General features: G+C 37.6%; 1 protein-coding gene across 10 annotated transcripts in view; it reads right to left on the bottom strand.

The window, feature by feature from the left end:
- The window catches only part of sntg2 (syntrophin, gamma 2), a 112752-nt gene that overhangs the window by 57230 nt on the left and 28119 nt on the right, over positions 1-27403 (bottom strand). For 3 of the 10 annotated variants that reach the window (XM_051078225.1, XM_051078227.1, XM_051078219.1), the window contains exons 8-10: positions 26904-26992; positions 15026-15150; positions 4906-5035 (exon numbers count right to left, since the gene is read on the bottom strand). The exons of 4 other annotated variants lie outside the window; for them this stretch is intronic. In XM_051078225.1, the coding sequence (XP_050934182.1) occupies positions 4906-5035; positions 15026-15150; positions 26904-26992 (344 nt within the window). Of the gene's footprint in view, positions 1-2916; positions 2956-4905; positions 5036-15025; positions 15151-26903; positions 26993-27403 lie in introns of all 10 variants that reach the window. 3 more of the 10 variants (XM_051078220.1, XM_051078218.1, XM_051078223.1) reach the window with 3 other exon arrangements.

The following is a 27403-nucleotide window of genomic DNA, read 5'->3' as shown; positions in this document are numbered from 1 at the left end:
ATTAACCTGCTGAAACTCTTGCCAAATGAAGTGAGAAGATGAGAGATGCACTTTTTGGGCAAGAGTGGTTTTTGTACTAATGGGAGAACAGAGCTTATGTCATATAGAAAATAAACAGAGCACAAAGAGATAAATCCTTTGTTCACTACTCCTGGAAGTCAGAACAGGGACATTTTATATTACTATTAGAAACTGGACCTGATTCCTCTCAGACCAAAAGGAACAGATCAGAATTTCACAACTGTAGGTTGATTTAAACAGAGATTTTAAGTATCTTGAGGTAAAAACCTGCATGTTTAGGCTGCTGGAAGAAAGTGTCATGAGACTCTTTTTATTGATGCTTGATGCATCTGGAAAGGAGAAAGTTAATGCTGTGTAATACAACCAAATCTGAAGTTTGCCCTCCTTTCGGGACATATTTAAACAGCTATCCATACATGTGTGAAGATTCTATTCGGTGCTAAATCCTAAACAATACATTATGTTCACCTAAGTCATGTTGTATAACAAATCTCAAGGGAAGATTGTTGTCCCTGAGCTGAAGGGCTCCTGTGTCTTGACTAGACCAGGTCTATGATATCTTTGGGGGTCTGTGCTATGACCTTGGTTGCTATGAGAACTGCTTTGGAAGTTGAGCCAGCTGGATTCCATTAATGTCTCCATAGTGCTCCAAAAGATAAAATTATATTAGAAGAAAACTTAAATGTTTTTACATATGTGTTGAAACTATTTTATGAAGACTAGAACATCTTTGAGGGCATTAATTACTGTGACTATGGCTGCTTTAATAGTGCTGATGATCTACATTTAGTTACTGCTGTGATAACTTCTACATTCTTGTCTGTCACTGGATTGTATTTCATTGCCTCACCGGTACCTTAAATAACACACCCTAACCAACAAAGTACTTTGCATTGTTTTATCATAGGGGCTGTTTTCAGTCACAATGCCTGCATAAGGTAGGATGCATAAAAATGATAAATGGCTGCATTTTTATCCAGTGTTTTACACTTTACCTCACATTTACATTCACACACACACATACAGACACTCACACAACAATGACAGTGAGCTACCAGTGTGCTGGCCTGACCAATGATAAGAATTAGCAGTTAGATAGCTAGTTTAACCACGCAACAGGATCAGTTAATTTCATGGATTAATTAATGACTCCACTTTGACCACATTAGAGTCCTGAAGTCATAAGTGGCACTCAAATTGCACTCAAATGCACTAAGGGCCATATATGCCAACAGACCAATTGTGCCAATCAATGGTAAAATAATCATTTTCTAGTAAGTAGCACATCTATTGTTTCACTGCTGCCTAACAGCCAGCCATGACCACAACAAATATAAATTCATCAGCAGTTACTGCATGCCTATCTTCTCTTATTCAATTATAACTGAATCATACAGTATTTTACAGATGCTGCAACAAAAGAAAACATGCAGCACAGTGAGGGGCAATGAAAGATCAGTGAGCAGCAGCAGAAATTCATCATATTTCTCAAGTTCAAAGAAAATTCAAAAAATCTGAAACCCTGAACAAATTCCTGTCCTGAGCTGAATCCTGGAGACTGATTAATCATTTGTACCTGTTTTGAGTGTATGTTATGTGGGCCAGTGCGATATATATATATATTGTACAAAACCATTTCAAATGAGCTTAAAATTAAACCATGCTGTTTCTTTTAAATGTTTAAAGTAATCAGTTTAAAGTATACAAAATAGGAAAATGATGACAGACTAATTACCGGGGGGACTTCTGAAGATATAAAAATATGGTCCTCTCAGTGCCAGGAACTTGAATACTGCACTTCGATCAGCAGTGCTGCCCTCGGGGCTTTCACACGCCCAGCCCATGTGAACAATCTGCAAGATGTAGAGGATGAAATGTATACACTTTGATTAAAAAGGGGGAAAACACACACACAATAAAAAAATCTTGCTCTTCTTGCTCAACAGGACATAGACCTGAACACTGAAATGTGCTCTGTCAAAGCAAATGAATTAAACAAGAACTACAGTGATGCAGCTTTGAAATAATACATTTAAACATATTCTCCCCTGTACAGTGGTACTGCAGTCTCAGCTGCACTGCAACAATTTACCTTTGCTCTACACCAGATTGACTTGGGATGTTTCTCTGCTCTCCTTCAAGCAGCATATCTGTGCTGTTGCTGTAATGTGCTGTAGTGCTTCAGCTGCTACTCTCTCCTCTAAAGCTTCTGCTCTTGACTCCCTCCTGAAAACTGTACTTATGATTCTGCTGTTATTCTTAAAGTGATAAACATGTATGACACAATTAAGCCCATGGATGCTTCACTGATGAAGATGTGTTCCAAAATGTTTTCAAAATGGTTTACTGGCTTGAATAATTTTATTTATTTGGCATACTGGCATACTGCTGCTACAAGAGCTGCAATTGTAAACAGAGGACAAACATTTTCCTGCAGAGGAAGTGTGGCTGTACAAGGATATACACCAACTAGAGACAACTGACGAGAGAACTGCAAACCCTCAATGTGCAAGACCATGACATTCTTAAGGATCTGAACATAATTTAATTAATAAAACTTTCAAAACTGTCACGGTCCCAAACATCTATCCAACATCTCCATGAGGACAGGTCATCAAGAGACATCACATCACATTCTATAAATGTTAGGTCTACACAGTGTTATACTGAACTAAATGAGTGCTCCACCCATAGCACCACCACCAGCAGCAGCATACCACAAAACTGCAGCGTATTCTGAGCCACTCTTCCATGTTTGTACTTCTACTATCACTATCAGGTAAAAGTGTACTTGTAACTGTCAGCAGTGACCTAATGTGACTGTTTGTAGCTATGTATCTGGTTTCAAAAAGATATGATGGACTGGTATGTCAAGTTAGGCCTGTGTCAACATACCTGATCATCTGACGCACAGTATTTGTTGATAATCTTTATCTAAGGGAGAAATGAAAATGAAACAATAATCAGTGACATGTACAGCTACAAAGAGCTATGAAACATATTATAACATAATGGTATCCTGATCACTAGAAAAAAGTTTATCTTTTGTGTATCTGGTTAATTTATCTCGGCTCACCACTCGAGTTTTAGGCAACTTGTTTAAGTTACCAACAACTGAAACAACAACGGTATGATGGATGTTTTCTCATAAAATATATTAACAGCTGATGTATTTGATTATTCTAAAACTGAGAGAAAATATTAATGACAAACAGTGTGGCAACTGGCAACACAGAGAGCATGTTTCACATTTTCATTTTTTATTTTCAGCATCTTGAGGTGCTATTTGTAAGTTTTCTCTGCCAAACATCTATCCATCATCTGTCACCAAATGTAGTTTCTTGCAAGGAGTGAGTGGCGGTGATGGTCACGGGCCAAGAGCTTCAGCCACCATTACACAAGAGGTTATAACATGCCCTCTGAGCAATGCTTCTTCTTCAGGACAGTGTGGACGCTACGAGTCGCCATCGAAAAGTGACAAGATGGGCTGGGGCTAGCTGGTTAGCATGCTAACTTCAGGAGAAGAAAAGAAGTGATACAAGCAAAACACTGGTGTTGCTTTCTACCGCTGGAGACAGCTGTTAATGCTAACATTGGCTATGTAGCTATAGCAAAATTTACAAATAGCTCCTTTAAGAGAAGAGTATTTGCTGTTGAGTTTCCTCACGATCTATAACTCAACAATGAACATGCATACATAATAACTAAATATATAAGATAATATAGCTTTGAAGACAGCTGAGATGTTATGCAATGTTCTGTCTGATTCACACCAGGATGTCAGACATAAAATGTATTATGTATTATGTGCTTTATATATATATATATATATATATATATATATATATATATATACACACACACACACAGTTTGACACACCCACTACAGAACATGAAATTCCTTTTGGAGGGAAACATTATCATTTCACTCAGCCAGGAAAATGTTGTAAACCAGTGCAAAACATTTTCAATTTGAATGTACCCCTGGTGTGTGAGCATATCACACTCTGCATGGTGGTTGCTTTTGTTTGTCTCACCTCAGTTACAAACAGGAGGTACACTGTCACCTGAAATCCTTATACTATTAGAATTATTAGGCACGAACAAGCTGCCCAATTCTTTCTGTTTTCCTGCACCAAGCCAAATGACAATCATCCACATGAAAAACACATGAGGGACCTGAAGGGTGTCAGAGTCTATTTAAAGGTTGTAGGTCATTAAAACAAAAGTTCCGCTCTCTCCCAAAGCGGGCACACAATTACATCCTGATTGGCCATTTAGCAATCACACTCCACGTCTGTAATTAGGTGATGCAGGCACGAATTAATCACACTTTTTAAAAAAGGCAGCTGTGCAAGGCAGGCATACAGTACGTCTGCACCCTTACCAAAAATGCATGGCATCATCAGTGTGATAATCAAAGTGAAATAGGAGGAAATGATAGAGAGAAGTAGCACATGCCGAACGACTACTTAGCAGTCATTAATTAGGTATGAGAGAGCCTCTTTTTTGTCAGCAGAAGGAGAGAGGTGTCACTGTGACTCAATGAGTGTTTGTCAGGAAGGGTCTATTAAAAACATGCTACACTGTAGTCTGTGTGTGAGGGGAAAAACATGTAACGAATGTAGTCAAAACATATTTATTACATGTTTTCTTTACAAAGATGGTGTTATCTACCAACTGAATAAAAACATCACTAGATGAAATTTTTTGATTACATAAACTGATGATCTGCCCATTTATGTGATTTACTTATATCATAAAATAATCACAATGATCACAAATAGCCAACAATCACTGGTTCCTCTTTTCACCTTCATTTTCACCTTCAAAGATTCAGGGGAAGATCCAACCACCGCCTTTAACGTTTAGCGATGGACTTACGTTTTCCTGCATCAAGTCACTGATATTTGTTGATATTGCTTGGAGCCAGTCTGTGCTTTCTGCTGCAGTGCAAAATTGAAGAATATTGGTGCTGGCTCCATCCAAGGCGAAGACTTCAAAACAGTTGGACCTGGAGGAATGTAGAGGTCAAAATTAGAAGTGCTGCACTGCAAGATTGAAGCCAAGTGAAACCAGAGCAGTGTGTTACTTCTGCTGTATTTAAGCTGTAAGACTTGTATTACTGCATTACATACAGCAGAGCTAGTGACAGCTAATTATAAAAAGATCTGCACAGCGGATGCTCTGGAGAGGCACTTCATGACTACACTACACTGGTCATATTTGTGACTATATTTCTCTAATCGCATCTTTTTTTCTGGAAAGGTTACAACAGTTTTGAGAATTAAAGAGCTCAGTTAATAACTCTGATTAGACATGAACTGAGGTTCTGTGTGTTTCACTGTGTGGGTGTGTACATGAATATAAGTTGTGCTTAGAGTCAAATGCTTCAAGGAATAGTTTTGATATTTTTGGGAAATAGGCTTATATATGCATTCTGAGAGAGAGTTAGCTGAGCAGATCACGGCCATCCACAGCAGCAGCAGCAGGTTAGCTTACCTAAACATAAAGATTTGAAACAGAGGAAAACAACTACAGAAAATGTCTGAAACCCACTAATTAGCATGTTATATTAACATGTTGTATAATTTATACAAGAGTCAAAGTATAAAAACAACAAATCAACCTTTTACAGGGAGTTATACATGGAATTATCACTTGGCTGGGAATTGTAACTTTCTTTGGAGTGAGCCAGGCTAGCTGCCTCCCCTTGTTTCAAATCCTTACAGAAAGCTAAGCTAAGCTAACAGGCTGCTAGCTGTACCTGTATACATACAGTATTGATATTCTCATCTAACTCTCCTTAAGGAAGCAAACAAGAGCATTTTGCAAAATGTCGTACTACTCCTTTAACAGCAAACCTCATTAAGCTGCATTTCAGGAAGTGCCCCTAAAGATCATGCAGGTATTTAGTGGAATCAACTTATCTTTTCTCATTAACTAAATGTAATGTAAATTTTGCTAATTTCAAGTTAATTCAGTTTAAAATGTCTTATTTTTAACTCTCAGACCACTTTATAATGTAGAAACACAAGTTGTTATAATTTAGGGTCTTTCGCTGAATGAATGAACTGCTGATAGTTCACTCAACTCATTAAATTAAGTTCTGAAAGAAACAAAACTAGCCTATTAAAAGACTGCAGCATGCACTGCTTGAGAGATAAAACTCTCCAGAGACTCTGCTTTTTTGTAGTTTGAAGAAAACAGACATGAACTAAACTTGATATGTCTTTAATGCACACAAAGATATACTGTTGTTTCTTTTCATAATAATGGAAAAACCATGACGGAGGTTAGTATGGAATTCAGTCCATTGAAGTCTCTGTGAACAGTCAGCCTTGCCTGTTGTCTTTTACGACTCAGGTACAAAGTGAAGAAGTGACTGTACTAAGAAGATATAAGAGGAAAGCCAGTCTGTCTGTAATACTTGCCAAACTTGCCATTATTAATCAAGATAAGGAATAATAATTAAAAATATTATTCCACTTGAATGGGAAACTTAAGTTCAAAGTTGGTATCACTGTAGTTGGCACTATCTGAAACTGAAATTGTGCAGAATTGTACCTTTCTACGAATTGTAAGCTTGAACGGATAACTTAAAAAAAAAAAGAAGCTCATCGTCAAGTTGAGTTTCTCACATTTTCAAGGCAGCGATTAACAATTAAACTTAAAGTTTTTAAGTTGAACCACATGAATTATTTTCACTGTGTAAAAAATAAAGCAGGGATGAAATATCCTCTCGACATATTTTGAGATATATGAGATATATACACTTTAAACTGATTTAATCCTAAAAAAAAAAAAAAAAAAAAAAAATGAACTAAAACAAGCCCTCTGTATGACGTCAAAATATTACATACTAAAGTTCAGATTTAGAATTTTACCCTTCACAAAGCATTTACAAGAAGAAATGAGGATTTTAGTTTTTAAACAGCACAAAGTTATTTTGTATTTGATATTTTTTGGATGCATCATCCTCTTGGAGTGCCCTGAGGTTAAGCACATTGCTTTACTAACACAATTAAAATTTCTCTGTTGCTGGGGTGTTGATGAGGTCATCTAAGAGAGATCACACTCATCAGCGAAATCTGATACTTTCTGACATTTAATTTCACTGCATTTGCACGGCACTGACACTTTTATCCTCAGAGATGGTTGTAACTAAACATGGAGGTGGTTTTGTGTGTGATTGGGGTGGGGTGGGGTGGGGGGTCTAAAGGCTGGGAGAAATGTAGCATGAGAAGCAGGAGATGTTGTGGAGGTACGTGAGGCGAAGCCTGATAAACACAGAGAGACAATAGAAAGGCTTTGAATGCATGGTAGGAAAAAGGAAATCTTCTTAGACAGTTCCTAAACCAAACAGTTCTCCCCAACTCACACACACACACACACACACACACACACACACACACACAGACAGTAGTTCCTCGAGGTTAGGTGTTACAAAGTCAGCATTCCTAACAAATCCTCTGGTGAGCATGACTTTCATACTGTATCTGCAATAAGCTTGTTAAAATCTTATGTTCCGCTGCCTGTGTACTGACCCAGTGGTTCTCTAGGGGTGATTTTCACTGGATTTAAATGCTGTTTTTTGATTTAACAAGGGTACAAATTCTTTCTGTGTCAGTGTGCCTGACTCAAATTAGTTTTATCCTATGATTTGTACAACTATAAAGCATCACTAATGGATGTTCTGAATTCTTTTTTAAATGCTTTGTCTTTCAAACCAGCAATGCCAAAGTCTCTCTACCACTGCAGAGAAAAAGTGAGCAACTGATTACACAGAATCTACAGTATATATCAGTTAGAGCCCTTTCAATTAATGCAGAACCTGTGAGACTGTGCAGTAATGGGGGGAAATGCAAGAAGGGATGAAAGTGCAATGAATGAAGAGCTCCAAACCAAGGGATTAATCAAAGGAACGGACAGCTGGCGGATCAATGTCAGGAGAACACAACCCTGTCAGGAGGAGCAGCTAAAGCCTTTCCACCTCCACTGAGCAGGACAGAAATCCACACAGAGAGATAGGATCTAGGGAGTTGGATTCTCTCATGCATCTGCGCCGTTCCCAATGGCACAAATTATTGTGTCTTGCCTGCTGACTAGGCAGTAATAAATCCATTGAGACAAAGCAGAGACATATCACCCAGTCAACATGCGGGATCATACATATGGGCAATATATGGGGTAGGGGGTGGGGGTGGGGTGGAGGGTTGGCATTTTTTGAGAGATCTCCAGCTGCTAGGTATGGCGGGAATGACAATGAGAGGGCCATGTGCCACGTCCACCAATTAGTGAGTGAAATAGGCGGGCTTTGAGGCATTTCATTTTCAGCATCATTAATTAGAGAAACTTGTTTGCTTTTGATTTCTTACAGAGAAATGCACAGAGGTTAGTTCAACTCTGAATCCATAAGACTGATCAAATCAATAAAACACATCTGAAATAATTACACAGGATTAGATCATCAAAGTATAATAAAATCCCTTTAATAAAAATAATAATCCTTAAGATTTTTCATGAAATCAAAGCCCATTCCAGATACTATTTCTGTGTGGCCATTAAATATATTTACATTCAATAATTATTCCTCTACATAGTGGTTTTTATTGGTAGTGGCAGAGTCCACCATTCTTTCTTTGGATTCAGACTCCCTAGCTAAAAACAAGAAATTTACAGGAAAACAATGAAGACACATAATTCAGTGCAAATTTAACTGATCAAAACAGGACATCTTGCTGCTGCTTCACCTTTTGCGGTGGCTTTTATTGTGAAGCAACTATAGGAAAAGCACTGTGTTTATCACAGTGGCTTGTGCTGCCTGTAGTGGATGAGTTATTCGTTTAGTTGCACTGTAAATGGATATAACACTTGCTCTTCTGTCGTATTTCTGTAAGTAGCTGCTCAAGCAGCGTCTCTTGTCCAAGACTGAAATGTTAAGGATTACAACTTTAAGCAATTTATATACAACTCATGGCTAATACTGTATGCAAATGACTGCTTGCTTTCAGGTAAGAAACCATCTGGTAACACAGAGTGTGGCAGGCAAAGCCCTATTAATTTGCGAGGTTCCCTCCCTTTCATATATCCTTTTTGACAGCTTAAACAAAAGGCTGAGAATACCTCACTGTCAGACTGAGTAGCTGCACTGACACCTTAGTCTAGCTGGTAAAATGTGTGCAAAAGAAGGAAACAAGGCTTGCTCTCTGCTTCTTCACTGTCAGCCATCCATGTGGCCTTGTTTTCAGACTCCTTTTTTTTTTTTTTTTAAACATGAAAACACAAGAACAATTCCCCAATTCCCCTCATGGAGTGGAAAGTTAAATTGGGTAATCGAGAGAAAAAACTTTGAGAAAATATTTCTGTCATCCCAGCTGGGAGTATATGTTCTAGCAAGGATCACTAGAACATTGTATAACCAGAGACAATAACAACATGAGTCCACATCAACATTACATGAGCACATGAGAGTCAACAACACCTTCCCATCAGCACTAACAGCAGCTCCTCATGCTGGAATGAGGAGTGGAAACACTGGCCAACCTCAGCACCCTTCAACAAGGAATCATTTGTGAATTTCTTGGTGTGTTTCCTGTATGCATTATGTCAATACCCTGGTGACTAATATGTTCGGAAGGTTTTTTGGTTTAACCTTTTGACTTTTCAGCATTCCATGAAGAAGACAGAAAGATAGAATATTTATTTGTGTCTGGTGTGGCTTTTTTTAAGCAAAAAGTTAAATTATCTCAATAAAATGCCATATTACTACTCCTTCCTCGTTTTATTTTTATTTTTATTTTTGGACAGTGGAGGTTTTAGGTTTTCACATCACACTTGTGGTTGCTGCATACTGGATAATGATTGGCTCCAAACTAGATGTGATGTCACAAAATCTTGCTTGTAAGCACATAACTTTAATGAGAGCACAGAGAAACTTTCTCCTTTCAGTAGATGACTGTGACAACAGCCTTCTGTAGTCAAACTGTGCACATGTTCTGCACAGTCAAGCTCAAACATCACAGTCAAGAAACAATAAGGCATTACACATTTGGTGGTGTTTTTTTTTTTTTTTTTTTGAAGAGAACTTTAAGTTGAGGTCCATGTACTAGATTCAAGCAGAAGCACAAAATGTTTGTGAATCTTCTTAGACATCTCCTCAAGGTTTCTTATGAACTAGTTTTAGAGGAATTTTGATAATATTAGCACATTTAATTTGGTAAACTGTTCTGCTTTATGAGCTTTAATTAATTTAATTAATGGTTAATTAATCATTATTTAATAAGCATCTTGTCATTTTAGCTTCATTCATTGGTGAGACCTCTCTGATGGACTGTTTTACCATTCATCCTTTGGAGAAGGGCTGCAGAACATCTGGACCAAAATCCATTTATAGACTGATAGACTGAGATAGTACTGTAGCAGCAATGATTTATTACGGTTTATAGCTGCAGGTGTCTGACTCAGTTTTTCTACTAACTAAGTCTTAATCCAAACAACAAAAACTTTTTAACTTCACATCAAACTTGTGATTAAGAGGTTTGAACAAGCATTTGGCCATTTTTGAGCTTATTGAGAAAAATGCTATGGTTATTGTAATAATTTTAGAAGTTTGAAAACATAATGCATATTTTATGATTCACAGAAAACACAATTACAATAGAAGAACTGGAATTTTCAGTATACAAGTATGAAGTATAAAGCAACATTAACCCTGAGTTACACTCTTCTGATTGATGCATTTTCAAATACAGATGACACAGATCATAACAGGAGCAGATCAAAAACAGGAAAGGATTATCATAAATTATTTAACATAACAAACATAAGTCTGACCATGTTCCTTTGAGATCGGCAAGTCAAAGATCCTCAGCTATTTACCCCTGTTACCATCTACATTGATCTTCTCTGTATTTGTGCATTCTGTTATACCCATGTCAGCCATGTTTTATAAAGTAAACTCTTTATATTGACGTGCTCTCTGCCTGCAGGACTCCTTATTGACTGAATCCTGCTATTCTTGATTCAGCACTGGGTTATTAGGTTGAGTGTGTCTAAGATCCAAATCTCCTCCATACATTTCTTCAGTATTTCACTCAACACTTAGCTGTCATTAAATTGTTGATTGGATGTAACATCTGACAGAATTTGTGTTGCAGGACTGTTGCTTCATCCAAATCAAGCCTTGAAGAGCAATTCCTTAAAGAGGTACGTGAACTCTCGTCAGACTATGGACTGTGCTACAGATGTGGAGCAGCTGATTTACTGTGGACTGATCTAGTGATATGTTAGTAGACAAAGATATCCATACTTACTTACATACTCTTCATATTGACTCATTATATGATTATTCTACCATCTGTAAGATTGTTCGAAATCTATTTGCAATAGTATTACAGTTTGAGATCCTGTTTTGTAATTCTAACTTTTACATTTATCTTTCATATGTTAATGATGATGGAATGACACAAAGGAATGAAGCAGTCATTTTATGTAGAGCTAAAGAGAAGACACATATACGTTTTTGAAAATTACATAATGCACTGCTCTGACTCAACAATGTATCAAACTATTATATATTAATATTAAAACTATTTTTTAAAAATATATCTATATGACTCCAGTGGATGTTTGAAATGGATGTTTTGAAAGGTATGCAATAACCACGGTGGCTTGTTAATCCAATGTATTTTTTTCAACTTATTTAGTTAGTTAATTATTTACATTAATTTTGTTAATCTTGTTATATATTGCATACAGTGGAAATTCTTTGACCTTAACAACCCACAGTATTGTATTCACCAGTGGAAAAAGTACTCAAATCTTTTACATAAGTAAAAGTAGTGATTCATTCAATACAACTACTCCATTACCAGCTAAATTTACTTAGATGTGCTATATGTATGTATTTTAGTTTAAAACATTATTAGTAATTCTAGTTCATAATCAAATGAACTAGAATTACTAATAATTATTAACTAAAATTATCAGAATGTGAAGAAATATCAGTTTTAATGTTACATCACAAAGGTCTATGTTGCAGATATCTACTGAAGTTAGCATGCTAACCAGCTAGCCCTGGTCTGTTCTGTCTTGTAATACCACTTTGTACCTCAAGAGGCAACAGTCACTCTCTGTAGCCCTCAGTCCAAAATGAGAGGATTACGAAGTAGTACTAATTATTAGCAGCAAAAGGTGGTGAAAGTAAAAGTACTGTTATGCAGAATGACCCCTGTCAGTGTTATATTATCATATTAATGGATCGTTATTTATGTATAAAGCAGTTCTTAAACTGTTCACATTTCATTGGATAGAAAATCTTAGTCTAGTAAAGTACACGTTCCTCAAAATAATACTTAATTATAAATACTAAAATACTAATACTAATTAAATACTAATTATAAAATATAGAGCATACACTGCTGTTTAAACAGGTAAAAGCACATACTCACAGCACAAAAGCAGTAAAGCGGATTTAAAGTCATGATTATAATTAACTGCTTTGTCTTCTTTGGAGCAAAAATATTTGCAGCTTTAAGTACTACGCAAAATGATTACAATAAATGTTATTATAATTATGATTATCATAATTACTACTATTATCAAAGATCCAGCATTAGCTTGGAGTTCTTTCTTGCATTCTCCTTGCTAACCTGGGCCCAGTTTTTCAAAAGTAATCCGCTCAGATTTTGGATAACAGATTGGATCAAATCTTGAAAATGGGTTTTTCAAAAGAAAAAACGGATTACGTAATCGGATTAGATCACATTTAATTTGATTTGTTCATCCATCAGGCTACAGTGATTATGTAGGCTAGTTCAGCCTTTCAATATAGGCCTACAGCAAAGTAGAAAGAGTTTGGCCTCATAAAATAATCCCTCAAACAGCTGTCAATATTGACCACAAATAATATATTTAATTCTGTCATTAATTAATATGTATTCATCACAATCAAAGATATTTTTGTTTTGTTTTTAGATTATTTTTTTTACCAATGCATGCAATGATAAAACAGAATAACAAAGCAATGGCAATGGCATCACTGGTGGCAAACAAATCCAAATCAGAAATAGTGTCTAACTATTGTGTCCCTTGTTGCACATCCTGTTTGCTTCATCAAACAAAGATGATGATTACAAGGCACTTCTGCAAAAAGAGACTGAAAGGGCAGAAGTACAAATTTGTCTGGCAGTGGAACAACTGACTCTCACCAAACTACAGCAAACCAAGGCCGGACTTAAGATCCGCCTCCTAAAGGCCAAGCTCAGATAAGCTGGTCTCTCCACATCAGATGAAGAACTCTGAAATTATTGTTGAGTATTTGACATTAAGCCTTTTTATTGAATTCAATACATCTATATTTGAAACTTGTTCTAAATATCCTCAATGTATAGTGTTTGTGAGTAATGTTTTATTTATTTGTTGTAGGTTTCGGATGAGCGGACTGCTGGAAGAGAGTGTTTTTTTTGTGTGTGTGTGTTTTTGTTTCAAATAAAAATAAACTTGTACTGACCCCACACTGGCTATTCTGCTTGTTGCTCTTTACATATCTATAGTTCTACATTGTGATTTCCTATCCTGTTTGAGCGCTGGTTATCCAGATTTGGCGATCTTGAAAAGTTTCTATCTGGATCAGATTGATCCAATCCGATGTTGCTTTGAAAAACCGGCTCAAAAGTAAAATGGATTATGTGATCATGGATAGCAAAAAAAAAAAAAAAAGGATTACCAAATCCAGATCAATTTTATCCAGATTAAACCTTTTGAAAAACCGGGCCCTGGTGATTGATGTTTAAGTGTAACTACAGCAGGGGGGTTGGGATTTGTACTCGAGACTCAGCCCAACTTAAGTGTTTCTGAACTAGAGCTGCTGCGCTGTAACTCACCACTACCTTTAACCTCAATGGACTGATTCTCCAAAAGAGCAGAGCATTTTTAAACTATTTTCTTATCTATGGCAGCTGCCCATGGCTTGGAATTGGATAATACCCAATGAGTTGTCCAATAAACAAGTTTAATAAACGTTTTTAATTAACTGTGCAGAGCGGAACTACATTATTTATTTATCATTGTGTACCTGCAATTTCTGAATTATGTAACCAGACACACCCCAAAGAGGAAGAAACTTCTGCTTCAACTACAGCACCAGTGCAGGAAATGATAAGGAGAGCAGACTTAAGGTGAATAATTTCCAGTATGAATGAAAAGCAATTAGAAAAACACAAAATTAGACATTTCATTAAGCTCCCCGTTTGCAACAACAGTAAATAAAACGCATTTAGAGCATAGGCACAAGCACTTAAACACATCATACTAAACTTTAACTTTAACTAGCACTGGTACATTTCAAATCCAAACTATCATGACAAAGTCAGAATTAAGAACAGATTATACAGGATGATAAAACTGGCTAATTTTGTGAAGAAGTTAAGAATTTCTTCTTGTCAGATAATCCTCTGTCATTAGTGTCCTACACAAAAATAAAACTAAGCTGTTATCAGCCACAAAATGACAAGAAACAAACAAAAACACAGAAACATTCATAACCTGACTAAATGGTTGATATAGTCTGAGAAAAATAAATAGTGTGAAGGATTAACTGAATGTGATTAAGCCTTGTGAATGAACATGCAGTTATGACTGCCAAATGTTAGACAATGTTAAACTATACACCTGTTCAGTTTGTTCTGCCCCACAGTTTGGAAATAGAAAATGCTGATTGAAAAAGCAACATAACTGTGAAACCACTGTACACATGAAAATCAATACAAAAAGGACAGGCATAATAATCAAATGCATTTAAACTTCGACCAGTGTTCTCACAGTCACACCTCCTGAGCCAGAGCCTCACAGCTGCAGTGACCTTTTAAGCCGTTTATGCCTGTGCATAGATATTGGCATTAACATCCTCTCGCCTAAATGAAAAGTGCCTGCTAAGCCAACAACTGTGCTCAGTGAACTGTGCACCTTAGAGGTGAATTATATCATGCTGGATTACCCTTACCTTAATTTATCTGTGCCAGCTTTGTATCTGGAGACTCTGGCCATCAACAAGGGCAGGGAGACAGCATCCAGCCAGCGCTTCTCATACTTTGGTTCATTAGCTGAGGGCGAAGGGGGTGATGGAGCCTGCGTGGAATACATGAACAATTCGATGAGCTTCCTGCTTCTCTCGCCAACTTCCTTTGATCATTGAGGATGTGGCCTAGATGCAACAGTGGCATCATTTACATGCACAAAGAATTCCTTTCTTGACCCTGGGTTAATCGGCTGTACAGTGGGTAAACATCAAAATAATGTCCTTCGACACAGAGAATTCCTTTAAGGAAAAAACCTGCACCTTTAATCATTACTGCCTAATTCAATTCCTGGCCTTCTACTGTATACACTCACTGTAAGTAATCAAGTATTTTAAAATCTTAGTTAACTTCCATGATCTCAGCAGCTCAACTCATATATGAGTTAACTCTGAATTAAATTAAAATAGATTAGGATTTACGTCATTCATTAAGCAAGAATACTTAACATTTTTACATTGTAAAACACACATTTGCTGCTGAAAGTGCAATAACTGTATTTTAGCTGCCAACATTCATGCCATTAAATTATTCCAGTTTACCTGTTTTGTGTATTATCTTAAAACACTTCATATTTACATTTTATAGAGGTATATATGGTATGTAGTACCTTTCTTTTTTCTTTATTTGTACTGTATGTGCTGTATAGAGATGTTATCTGTTCTTGAACATCTGCTGCTATGATACTTTGTTTTTGCTGTGTACAAACAAATTATTCTCTCCTCTCACTGGTGAGATGTGTCTGGGCCAGGGCTGAGAAAGTAAACACAGGAAGAAGATCCTGAGGAAGGTCTTATCTGCTCAGAGCATCATGGTGGAAACATACTCAATAGCTAGTCCAGGTCAGACCTTGGTTCACTCTCCAGGTAGCTGCTAGCAGCTATTGATTTCGCTCATCTGTATTGCAGTATACAAAGCACAACTGGTTGCGGGAAATGTTCAGCTCAAACTTGCACATTACACCTTGTAGTTGGGTCACTTCGAGGTCAATCAAATGGCTCCAGAATTAGTTTGTGACTGGACTGAAACCACTTCATCTAAAGGATCTCTGTGCAGTTGTTTTGGTCCATACTGATTGCTTGTTGCGGAGTTCAAATCTGGGCAAATGTACCAATGGGGAAAACAAACCAGAGTCTCATTCAACCCAGATAAAAGGCTTGAAACACTCTAAAATGTGAGGATTTGCTGCTTCTCTGTTTTATACCATTGTAAATGATGCTTGTAAACTGTTGGTCAGAAAAAACAAGAAAATCTGAAGACATCAGTCATTTTTCACTATTCCTTTACATTTTATAGAGGAGGCAATTACATAAAAAAACAAAGAGATAAACAGATAGTAAAAATGTTCAGTAAAGTCCTGATTCATTTATTCCCTCAGCTATCAGGACATCCACTAATCAAGCCACACAGCAGAGGCAAATTTGGCAACAGCTTTTCGTTGTTTTAAAGAGAAAACTGGAAAGTTTCCCTTCATTTATTTGTCACCAGAAAAACAGCTACTCTAACTACAGCTATTTCATTGAATACAAATAAGCAGACCAATATATATGAGCTCATAGGCATGATTTTTTTTTTTTTATCTTCAGTGTGTACAGATATATCCACAACTAAATAACATCTCACTCACTTCAAGCACACAAGTGGGCCCACAGAAAATGGAGCCAAAGTGGATAAAAAGAGAAAAGAGGCCTCTCACCTCTTAATATTCATTAATGACAGAATGAAACTGGTTCTGATACAATCTCAGCTGTTGTGTTGTTGAGTCATATTTGGGGAAAAACACACTTGCTGTTTAAATTGATGGATTACATCCATGTTGGCAGTGGTGAGTCTCTGTGAGCTCTTTTTAATGGATTTTTGAAAACAGTGAAACTGCCATATGAGCCTCTGACTGAGGCAAATACACAGGTGCATTTGGACTTTTCCCAATGAGCATTAGGAAAAGCTAAAATTGCAGCTTAAAGACTCCTGGGTTATAGCAATCATAAAGGTGTTAATGTGGCATGAAAACGGGCTTTGTTTTTTAAAGTGGCACACTGGGTTATATAATAATACACATGGCAGGAAGTGAGACTTCATATTACTTTAGAATGCACTTCACAGCAATTCACCAGTATAATGGTCAGTGCTTCTTTCTCTATATTAGCTCAGAACAGGAATAGGTAGGAAAAGTGTACAATAACTAGGTCTCTATATGCTTGTAAACACTTTTTCACATTCAAACTGTGTGCTGAAGTTTTCTTTTTGACAATGGCCTGAAGGCTTTATATAACTGGAATAAAATGATGGGTGATTGCTGGAAAATGGCGAGGACATCTTTTAGAAAGAGTAATGTGTTGTCATGATGACTAAAATATCAATAGTGCTTTAATATTGTTGTAAAAATTGAATTCTTTCAAGGAAGTTTAATTCCTTCACCAAATGTTTTCTGCAAACTGAAATTCTATTACAGCTATTCCTTTGAGGGTTTCAGAGAAAAGCTGGAGCAGGCTGCAGTCTGGTTCTAGACAGTGGACTGCAGCAAAAAGCTGAAAACACAACTGCACCACAGCATCTAATAAGCTGTTAAAAGTGTAAAATGTGTTGATCTGGATTTTGGTTGCTTGAATTTGTAGACTAAACTAGTGAGAAGAGCCAACTTGCTGTCTGCACACTTTACAGGCTAAAATACGACAACATATATTATGAGACCTGGCATGTGCACACACACACACACAATTTCAAACTTACAGGTGAGGTAGAAAAAAGAATTGACGTAAAGAAAAGTATAATCAGTTAAACAACTTGAAATTGGAAAGACCACAGCATAGGGAGAAAGGTTAGATTTTAAGCTTACATTTGAAAATCTCCACAAAGTGCTTCTCAAATTTGCATAGAGAATTTATTCCAAAGAAGGGAAGCTCTATGAGCAATGGCTCTAACCCTGTAAGATTTTTGTTAAATCTGGAAAATTTAAATAAAGAGAACATAAATCACATGATGGAGTACATGGAGTAATAAGACTGGAGATGTACTGTACCATTTAGAGCCTTGTAAACTTCAGGACAGATGTTGGAGTTTATGATCAGACCTCTCAGATCTTGTTAAGACTCTGGCAGCTACAGCTACAGCTGTCACTGTAATAGGTAGGCCAAAGAAAAGCTCATTGCAGAAGTCGATTCTGGATGTTACAAAAGTATGGACAAGGATTTCGGCATATGAATTGGATAAAATGGGGCCTATCTTGGCTATATTGGGTAAATGACAGAAGGAAGTACTAGTGACATACTTTATAAGTGGCCCAGAAGTAAAAGAGATATCAAGAACTACAGTCTTGACTGGATTTACATAGAAGTTGCTACATATCTCTAGCTCTACAAGCTGGGAGGGGTCATCAGCTGTTACAAGAGAACAGATTTGTTTGGGAGAGCAGGGGAATGACATGCAGCAAAGGTTCAACTGGATCAGGTGTGGAACCAGGGACCAGCTGCTCAGGGCACTAAGGCCCATCTGTTACACGCCCTAACCATTTGGCCATCAGGTCACCCCAAGCATCTTCAGATTGTGATAAAACTAAAGAGGTCCAAGTACCAATCCTTGTGAAATGCCATGTTTAATCTTAGACCTGGGAGACCTGACAGTAATTAGTGTGAATAACACTTGCCTGGAACCACACAAGCGCCAGCCCCTTGAGAACAATGGAGTTCTCAAGAAGTCCTTAGAGGGTGTCATGGTCCCAAGCATGAAAGGCAGCAGTTTTGTTTTGACTGTTGAAGGTTGAAACTCATCAAGAGGATCATTACTAACATTTGTAACAATTGCCATTTATTAACTGTTTTTATAACTATTGGTACCAAAGTCAGAATTGTGGCATCACAGTGCAAAACACCAGATTGTGACATGTTTCAGATGCCTCCAAAATTGTTCAAAAATTCAAAGGCTTAGTGAAGCCCCTTTAGAGACTGATGGTAGTGCATCAAAAAGCATTCATTCTAAAGGTCCTGAAGCATAATATGTTGACAAAAGCTTTGATAGCTGGAAGAGCGCCACATTTAAATGCAAATCACAACGCACTTAATGAAGAACAGATGCATTACACATTATCTAATGAGTTACAAGCTTAGGGATCAAATAAGTGAAGCTTTAGCAAAATCAAACAGTGGATCATTCCTGCAGCTACAGATTATCTGTCAGCACAAAATCCCAAAACTCCTTCAAACAATCTGGTGGAGCCCCTGTATCGTTATACACAGTACAGGATTGGTAGGTATGTGTTCATCTTAAAAGAACCATATTCTCTTGCCTTCCCAGGAGTTCAAAATGGCTGAACATATTACCAGAGCATTAAAATAGCCTCTGGGTGGAATATAGTCAAGAGTGAACAGCAGAGAAAAACTGCCTACCTTCGCAAGTTCTACATAATTGCTGAACCACACAACATGTCACATGTAGACACCTCTCAGCTCCTCACAAGTAATTACTACATTTCTAAAGAAATTATCATTGTTTGCTCCATTTATGTCAACAAAGAACAAAATGTTTTAGTTAATTCTCAAAGTGAGAGTAGGTGAGGTGGCAGGAAATAGAAAACTATCAGGCTGTCAGAGTGGATTACACTGACAAAGCAACTGCCTCTACTGAAGAGCTAGAAAACAGGAACTCACAGTGTTGTTCTTCATGTCACTCAGCCACTGCTTCATGGATACTGATACTTCAGAGATGACATGAACTGAGCATAATTTTTTGAAAGCATCTAAGTAAATCAGTGAGGTAAAAGGTCCAGGGTGCGGTGAAAAGGAAAATTAAAATGTCATTTCAATGACAAGAGAGCCAACTGAAGACAAGCTTAGTGAATTCTAATAATCCACAAAAAAGATGTGTGTGATAGTTTGGATGGAGGAGAACTCTGGCAAAAACATGACTGCTTTTGTCAACTTCCAAACTCTCTCATATTGTAACCATGAAACATTGTGGTCAGTAACGTGAAGACTCAACAAGACAGGACTTTACAGGCATGCTAACAGATCTGTGAGGCTCCACTTAAGCACGGTGGTGCATTGAGCTAAATGCTAACATCTTTTTGCTAACATGTTAATGTTTACAATTATCATTATAGTTTAGCATGCTAGTATACTATCTGTCGATTAGTGCCAAACATATAGTATGTCACCTGATCATTTTGCTAGATGCAAGATCAGAGGTTCACCAAATCTATTACAGTTCATCCGGAGAGGAACATAGTGGCAGGACATATGCAGAGTAGGTAGGTTATATCCTCTGGTAATCATCAAAGTCTGCTTTGTATTTCAGGGCAGTCCATCTAATAGTTGTTGAATAATTTCAATCTGGACCAAAGTGGTGGACCAAAAGAACAACCAACCAAGTCACAAACTTTGCTATACCTATCCCCAAAAATGTGCCATATTAACTTATTATTAATATAAATCACAGTTGTGGGTACAAACACAAAAAATCTGACAGAAGGTAAAGGAAAGGTATGAGGCAGGAAAGTGCTTTGGTAATTGGCAGGAGGGCCATTGGCTAAATTATTATTTAGAGTTTGATCAGAGCTAAATTTTGGGTTATTATCTAATAAAGTTTACAAATTACAGCCATGCTAACTTGGTAAAATATGCACAAATGAACTTATCACTATGTATTTTCGGGCAACAGACTGTAAAATTTCCAGCATTACCCAATCACTACATGGTGTAAAAGTAATGCTGGTGTTCACTGCTGCCATGACACATTGTAGGAGTTCTTTTGTGATGAGATATGGCATATTACATTCTTTTTGTTATATCAACTTTCCCTCAACTTGCCGCCCCTATTTTGACTTCTTTTTCTGCATTTTCCAGCATAAGTTTTGACAACCCCGTAAGCTCAGCCAGTCTCGCAACATACAGACGTTTAATGCATAGGTATTGAGAGCAATATAAACTTCAAAAAAGCAATGTCTTTTCTGTCGAAAATGAAGAAAATTGGCACATCATCCACCTCACCCCACTGTGCTCCCTGTGGCTGTGCTGCATTCGGGTTTATTGGGTCTGGTGTCAGAATTGTTGTCTCTTACACTCGACCATTTCTCTCTATGTGATGGTTGAGCATTAATGAACAATAGTGAGTCTAGACATAAGTCCTTCGGTTCTGAGGAACTTGCATCAAAAGAATGTATTGCTTAATTCTTCAGACAAAAGGCTAACATGTTAGCAAACATAGCAAACAGTTTTCTATATACACATTCAGCAGACACAGAGTACTATTAGCATTCATATGGAAATTTATCTCTGGGCACCTGACAAATTCACTCACTACATTTAGCTGTGCTTTGGTCTCTGCCAACCACTGAGCAAAATATCTGGCTCTTTAGCAGCTAATAGCTCACCTATGTTCTCCAGCCAGTTGCTAAGTATTTTGCAGGTAGTGTACAGTGATACTTATTAGCACTTTTTCACTGAAAACAGCTGCATGTTGTGGTTGGAAACAACGCTTATGAGAGCAGTGAAAGCAAACCAAAAATCATTAAAGCTGTGGACGGTAAAACCAAAACAATGAGCTGAAAGAGGCAAAAATATCTAAGAAATCCTGCAGTGTTGGGTGATAATTCATTCAGCAAGCGACTCATTCATTATACACAGTCCACTGTCTTTATAAAAAAAATGATTAATGCAGCTTTAAATGTTAGACACTAGCCTTTTTGAGCAAAATTCATAGATGAGAATATCATAGCCTCTGCTCAAAAGTGGGAAAAAGAATTACGGAACATCCAGCTCATCTCTTTTACCATACAGAATGTGCATAACTTGTGTAGTTCATATGAAGTTGATTACCATTCCATCCCTTGGCCAACCTCAGGCTTAATGACCCCTTCCATTACAGCCTATTTCATATGACACAGAGTTGCTTAATGGCATGCAATGTCATTTTTTTCTTTTGGGAAAATAATAAAGTTATGGGTTGCCCTACTTTCCTGCAAATCTCTATCTTGAGGCTTCGAATCATTATATTCTGAACATTAAAGTGAATTCACGACTTATACTGTGCTGAAAAACAAAACAAAACAACAACACAACAACCAGTTATTCTAAGAACAAAACAACTACTCACATAATGGTTCTTAGTTGTGAGGCAAGAAAAATCGCACTTGAGATGAACAAAAACTAAATGAAGCCAGTTCTTGCTATTTGTGTTTTTTCACTCCTTAAATACTGTTTCTGGGGTTAGTTACCCACCTGACTAATTGTGTTTGTCAGCCACCTAGTTTTCAATGAGAGAATTAAATGTAAAGAACCTTGCTAGAGCCAGCTGACCTAATAAGTCACACGAGTCATACCTTATTTGTTTTTGCATAGGTAGGCATGTGCAAGGTTTCTTTTCTCTCTGATGAACCCTGTGCATAATACTGGGAACTGAGAGAAATTCAGACCATGCAGAGGCCTGCTGCACAAGGATGTCGTGCCTTCTCCAGCTCCTGCTATGGATTTAAATGGAAACACTTTAAATCTAGATTATCTATGAAAGGTTAAAGTGGCCACCTGCTGTCCTCCGTGCTTCCTCTGAATAATTCATGTGAACTGACGAGCCAAAGATGCAGTCTTTACGGTTACTCTTTTCATTATAGATTACCATATTAATATGCAATTTTCTGAAGCTTTACCACTAAAATGGTGAAATAGTGACTTTGGGGAAAAATATTACTCGTCATCATGCTCACTACGTAACATTTAGCTCTACAGCAGCATTGAGCCCAATTTGCTTGATATTTCTGCAGTATGAGCAACACAATTGTATCTATGGAACCGCCTTAGATTCTTCTAGGCTGGCCACAGCGATGTAGAGCAGTCTCTTTTCTGGAAGCCAATGCTGATTTTTTCCTGTTAATACAGGTGGTGAACTGACAATATAACACTGTGCTTTGGTAACACTGAAATATCCTTCTGTGAAATCAGGTGCTACTACAGTGCAACTACTCCCACCTATCATCCCAGCAGTGTATGCTGTAATCACACAGCCATCACCACTCTAAGATCAACCAAGCCCAAGCAGCCAGTAGCAGCTTCACAGGATAACACAGAACCAAATTAATGATTCTGACAATTTGTTCTTCCTTTTGACCCTTTCCTCCCTTTGAAACCACAGCCAGCTTCTCTCTTATATGGCTTACACAGGGGATCAAACAAGTAATGGTGTTGCTTTATTGCTGCAGTGCGAAGAGATTACCCATCATCACGTGGCTGTAGACAGTAGAGGAAAATGAATAAACATGATGTAATTCTCCACATTCAACATTTAATAATCAATGCAACTGCTTCATGTGGTACTTTTTTCAGTTTCTGTGGAGAGTTATGATAACAGGATCAGTTTGCAGTTAACATATGATTAAATCATGTGTAAAAAAAAAAGTATAACTGAGCCATCTACTGCATGTCAGTGAGTAATAAAAAGAAGATGGTTCAAATCAATGACACATCGTCAGTAAGAATATTTCTCCTATATTGATATGTCAGTATTTAGCAGATATATGCAAAATCATATATTAAATAATCTAACTATTTAATGAAAAGAATCATATTCCATTTCATTAGATTTAAAATGTAGTTCATTAACAAATTCAGGATAATTTGGCTATTTGTTACACTTTCAATGTCTGTCATAAGAGTTGTCTACAAGGAGGTTCAAAGCATCCACAATATTCTCTGCATCCCTGTAGCTAAAATCCTACTTTACTTCTATAACCCTGTGACCTTTTTTAACATCAATGAAGGGTGAAAGAACAACAGGGAGAGTTTAGCTGAGATAAGTTTAATTTTGCTCCCTCTGCCAGGGGAACAGCTCCACAGCAGTCAGCTATCAGGGGTTGGGAGCCACATTTTGGACAGCCAAACATCGTCCTAGCATATATGCGTAGAGGGCGTTATGGATTACTTCACATTTAATAACATGTCAAAGTCAGAGCGGATTTGTATGAGCCCACAGTCCACAAGAGAGGCAGAGGCTCAGGCTGCTGCTGATAGTGCTGCTGCTGCTCCTGCTGCCCCAGCTAGTGGTTAGCCCTGCTGAGCTAGCTAGAATGATAAAGACAGCCGTATGGTCAATGAACAGAGTTGATTGGTCGTATTTGGCTCTGCTGCCCTCCAGTGCTAATGCAGTAGCTTCATTGTCAACTGCTGTTTTTTTTTTTTCGTTTTTTTTTTTGTATGATTCTGCTGCCGACATTCGAGAGATATCTGAGTATGCTATTTTGCTATTATACATCAACTACCTCCAAAGTCTCAACATTCACATGTCACATATTCTGCATTTAAACACGTAGAATTAGAAAATGAAACATTATGGTTTGATAAACAGCCAGCCTACAGTTTACAGCGGTACTGACCATCAACAGCTTAACCCTAGACAGCATCCTCATGTTAAAGCTGCAAGCGTCACACACCCTCCAACACTCAACTAAACCCAGGAGTTTCCTGAATGGGGGCTTACAAGTGGTTAGCTAGGAAGGTAACAAAACACAATATGTAAAATAAACTATCGAGTTGCTGGGAGGCACAGTTCAAGGCTGACCACCTTTGTCCACCTCCAGTCCCTGTGCAAAATTCAGTCAAACCAGACTGTCCACTGAGTAATAGACCGTTACTTGGATTAATGAATGTAATGAAATCACTGAATTTCAACTCACCTTTCTTCCTTAAAAAAAACAAAAAAATAATCACATTACTGTAACTCATTGACTAATTATATATCTTTTTCACAGCAGACATTTTGACCTTTCATATTAACAAAAGCGCAGGTGATAATATTAACAAAGGCTGTGCTGTATCCAAGTGTTCAAGTTAGTCGTGACAGTGGTTCAACACAAACAATACCAGGTCCCTGAAAATGAGGCAGCCATCATTAATTTCCTTCTTTTTCTACTGTGACATGTCAAAATGTCCTCTGTGAAAAAGGCCTTGGAAGGCTTATCAATGATTAGTCATCCAGATAACTAGCCACAGCACATTAGGAACTATAGATGGGTGAAAATTAAAGGAAAAACAACATTAAGTGTTTTAGTAAGATGTTGGGCCACTACAAACTGCTGGAACAGCTTCAGTGTGCCTTAGATTTGATTCTATGAGTCTCTGAACTCTAACAGAGGGATGGAACGCCATTCTTCCAAAAGATATTCCTTTATTTGCTGTGTTGATGGTGGTGGTGGTGGAGAGTGCTGTTTAACACATTGGCCCAAAATCTCCCATAGGTGTTCAACTGGACATATGGATGGGAGTATTGCCAACCTGATTCTCCACTCATTTCTCACGTTTTTCCTTTAATGTGTCACCTGCCTGTATGCAGTTACTAGGAGGTGCAACTCTTTTAGTATAAACTAGCCACCTCCCTCCACCTCCAACCCTGTGTAGCATTAATACATCCCAGGACCAGTCTATTTACACACAGATAAAATTCAACTCCATCCAACCCCTGATACAACCCTGCCTCCTACAAACTAAACTGCAGCAGCTAATATGTTTTTAGGAAATGTAATTGCTGGCTGGCTCATGTTCAGAGCCAACATATTTTTCTGAATGAGTGAAGCGCTACATTTATTTACAGCAGCAGAGTTGCTAGGAGGTGGTGGGGGTGGATTGCGGCTGTACGAAGCATATGACTGCCACACCAGAGATTGAGGCTCACATCCAATGTCCTGTCTGTGGTTACATTTAGGCAAAAAAAAGCACGTGTGCCTAAATATAGCCATAAAAAGTGTAATAATGCTGTAGTCAAAGCAAGTGGATATTGTGGCAATAACAATTATTATGGCAATTTTCAAATTGTAATCTTTTACACTACAACTAACACAGCAACATGCTACAAAGTACTGTCTTAATGTCCAACACTGCTGTCCACCCCCACACGTTTTTCTATCTCATTAGAGCTCTCTACAGAGTCTGCTTGATGCACATCTCCCCAACTCTCCTATTAGAAGCAGGACACCTTAGCACCTCAGCACAAGTAACAGAAAATGTGTGTGGGGTGTGTGGGGTGTGTAGGTGCTACATATCATCATCTGATATTGTCATTATTTCCTCCTCAACAATTACACTAACTGAAGTAAGAAGAAGAATAGAAGAATTTATCCCTTGATTTCCAACTACTAAGTGAACTGTGATGCAAATCAAGCATTTACAAACTCTTTGTATTTGAATTAGAAAACACCGTAGCCTTATAAATCTGCTAACCAATCCTAGTTTTTATGTTGTCTTGTAATATGTTGTTATGGCCACTGTACAGGCATGATAAGAAGCTTCATTAACAGTGTAGTAAAAATACATACAACCTAAGGGTTCACTAGTGAAAGCCGCACACACAACGCATTCTGGTATACGTAGGCACTGCAGAACAGGCCCTTTTGAACAGGAGCAAAACTTGTCAAGATGAATGTCACTAATAGTCTTAATGGACTCCTAATGGACATCTACAAAGTGACAAACTCATTCTTGTGTATGCACCGTCCTGTGGGTCATGTCTACAGCTCCATGTGATTTTCAGAATGTTTAAAAAGAACTGCAGATTCAAAAGCAACATTCAAGTGGGCCAGGCAAAAGATTATTTAGAAGGTGGTAATGACAGTAGTGAATGAGCCTCTCAGATAGTCTCTTATACTCTAAATACTGCAAAAAATAATACTGTTCTAACTGTATACTAACTTAACCATCAATCATATAACTCATGATCAGAATTCAATATGAAAGCGTCAGTTACTTGTATAAACAAAACAAAACAAAAAAATCAAGGTACCAAATACAGTCCTATCAACATTACAGATGAAATATCAAATCAATCTCTTACTGTGTTGTTTCCGTTGCCATTTAAATGTAAGCCACTGTCAAAGAGGGGAGAGGATACTCTGCTGTGATCTGTGGACGGCCCAGGAGAACCTGAGACAGAAGGAAGGAGAATCACTGTTAAACATTTAATCCAACTTCACGTTGTCTCAATTATTATTCTATTCTTTCAGAAACAAAAGAAAATAAGTCAAGAGTTTCACCTAAACCTCACACCCCACGGTTCAGTTGATAGTGTTAAATTTTAAGGTTTATTATCGACTTTATTCTGCTGCCCTGCCTTTAAGCCGTGCAGCGTAGATCACAGACAGCATCCAAAAGAGACAAGTGCGGCTCTTTGATATGATATTAGCTTGGCGTTCGAGGGTCTGCTTTCTGATTCGGTCACACTCAGTAAAGTATGGCAAATGGCTCCTGGCTTCGCCTGCTTGTCATCTGTGCCACTATAAAAACAAAAGGACTGCTTTGGAAAGAATACAACTTGAACCTTTTCTTTCTCAGGCA

Source organism: Lates calcarifer, linkage group LG19 (genome assembly GCF_001640805.2).
Source record: "Lates calcarifer isolate ASB-BC8 linkage group LG19, TLL_Latcal_v3, whole genome shotgun sequence".
Lineage (NCBI taxonomy): Eukaryota > Metazoa > Chordata > Actinopteri > Centropomidae > Lates > Lates calcarifer.
The sequence above is the reverse complement of the archived record's forward strand: the minus strand, read 5'-3'. Positions and strand labels throughout refer to the sequence as shown.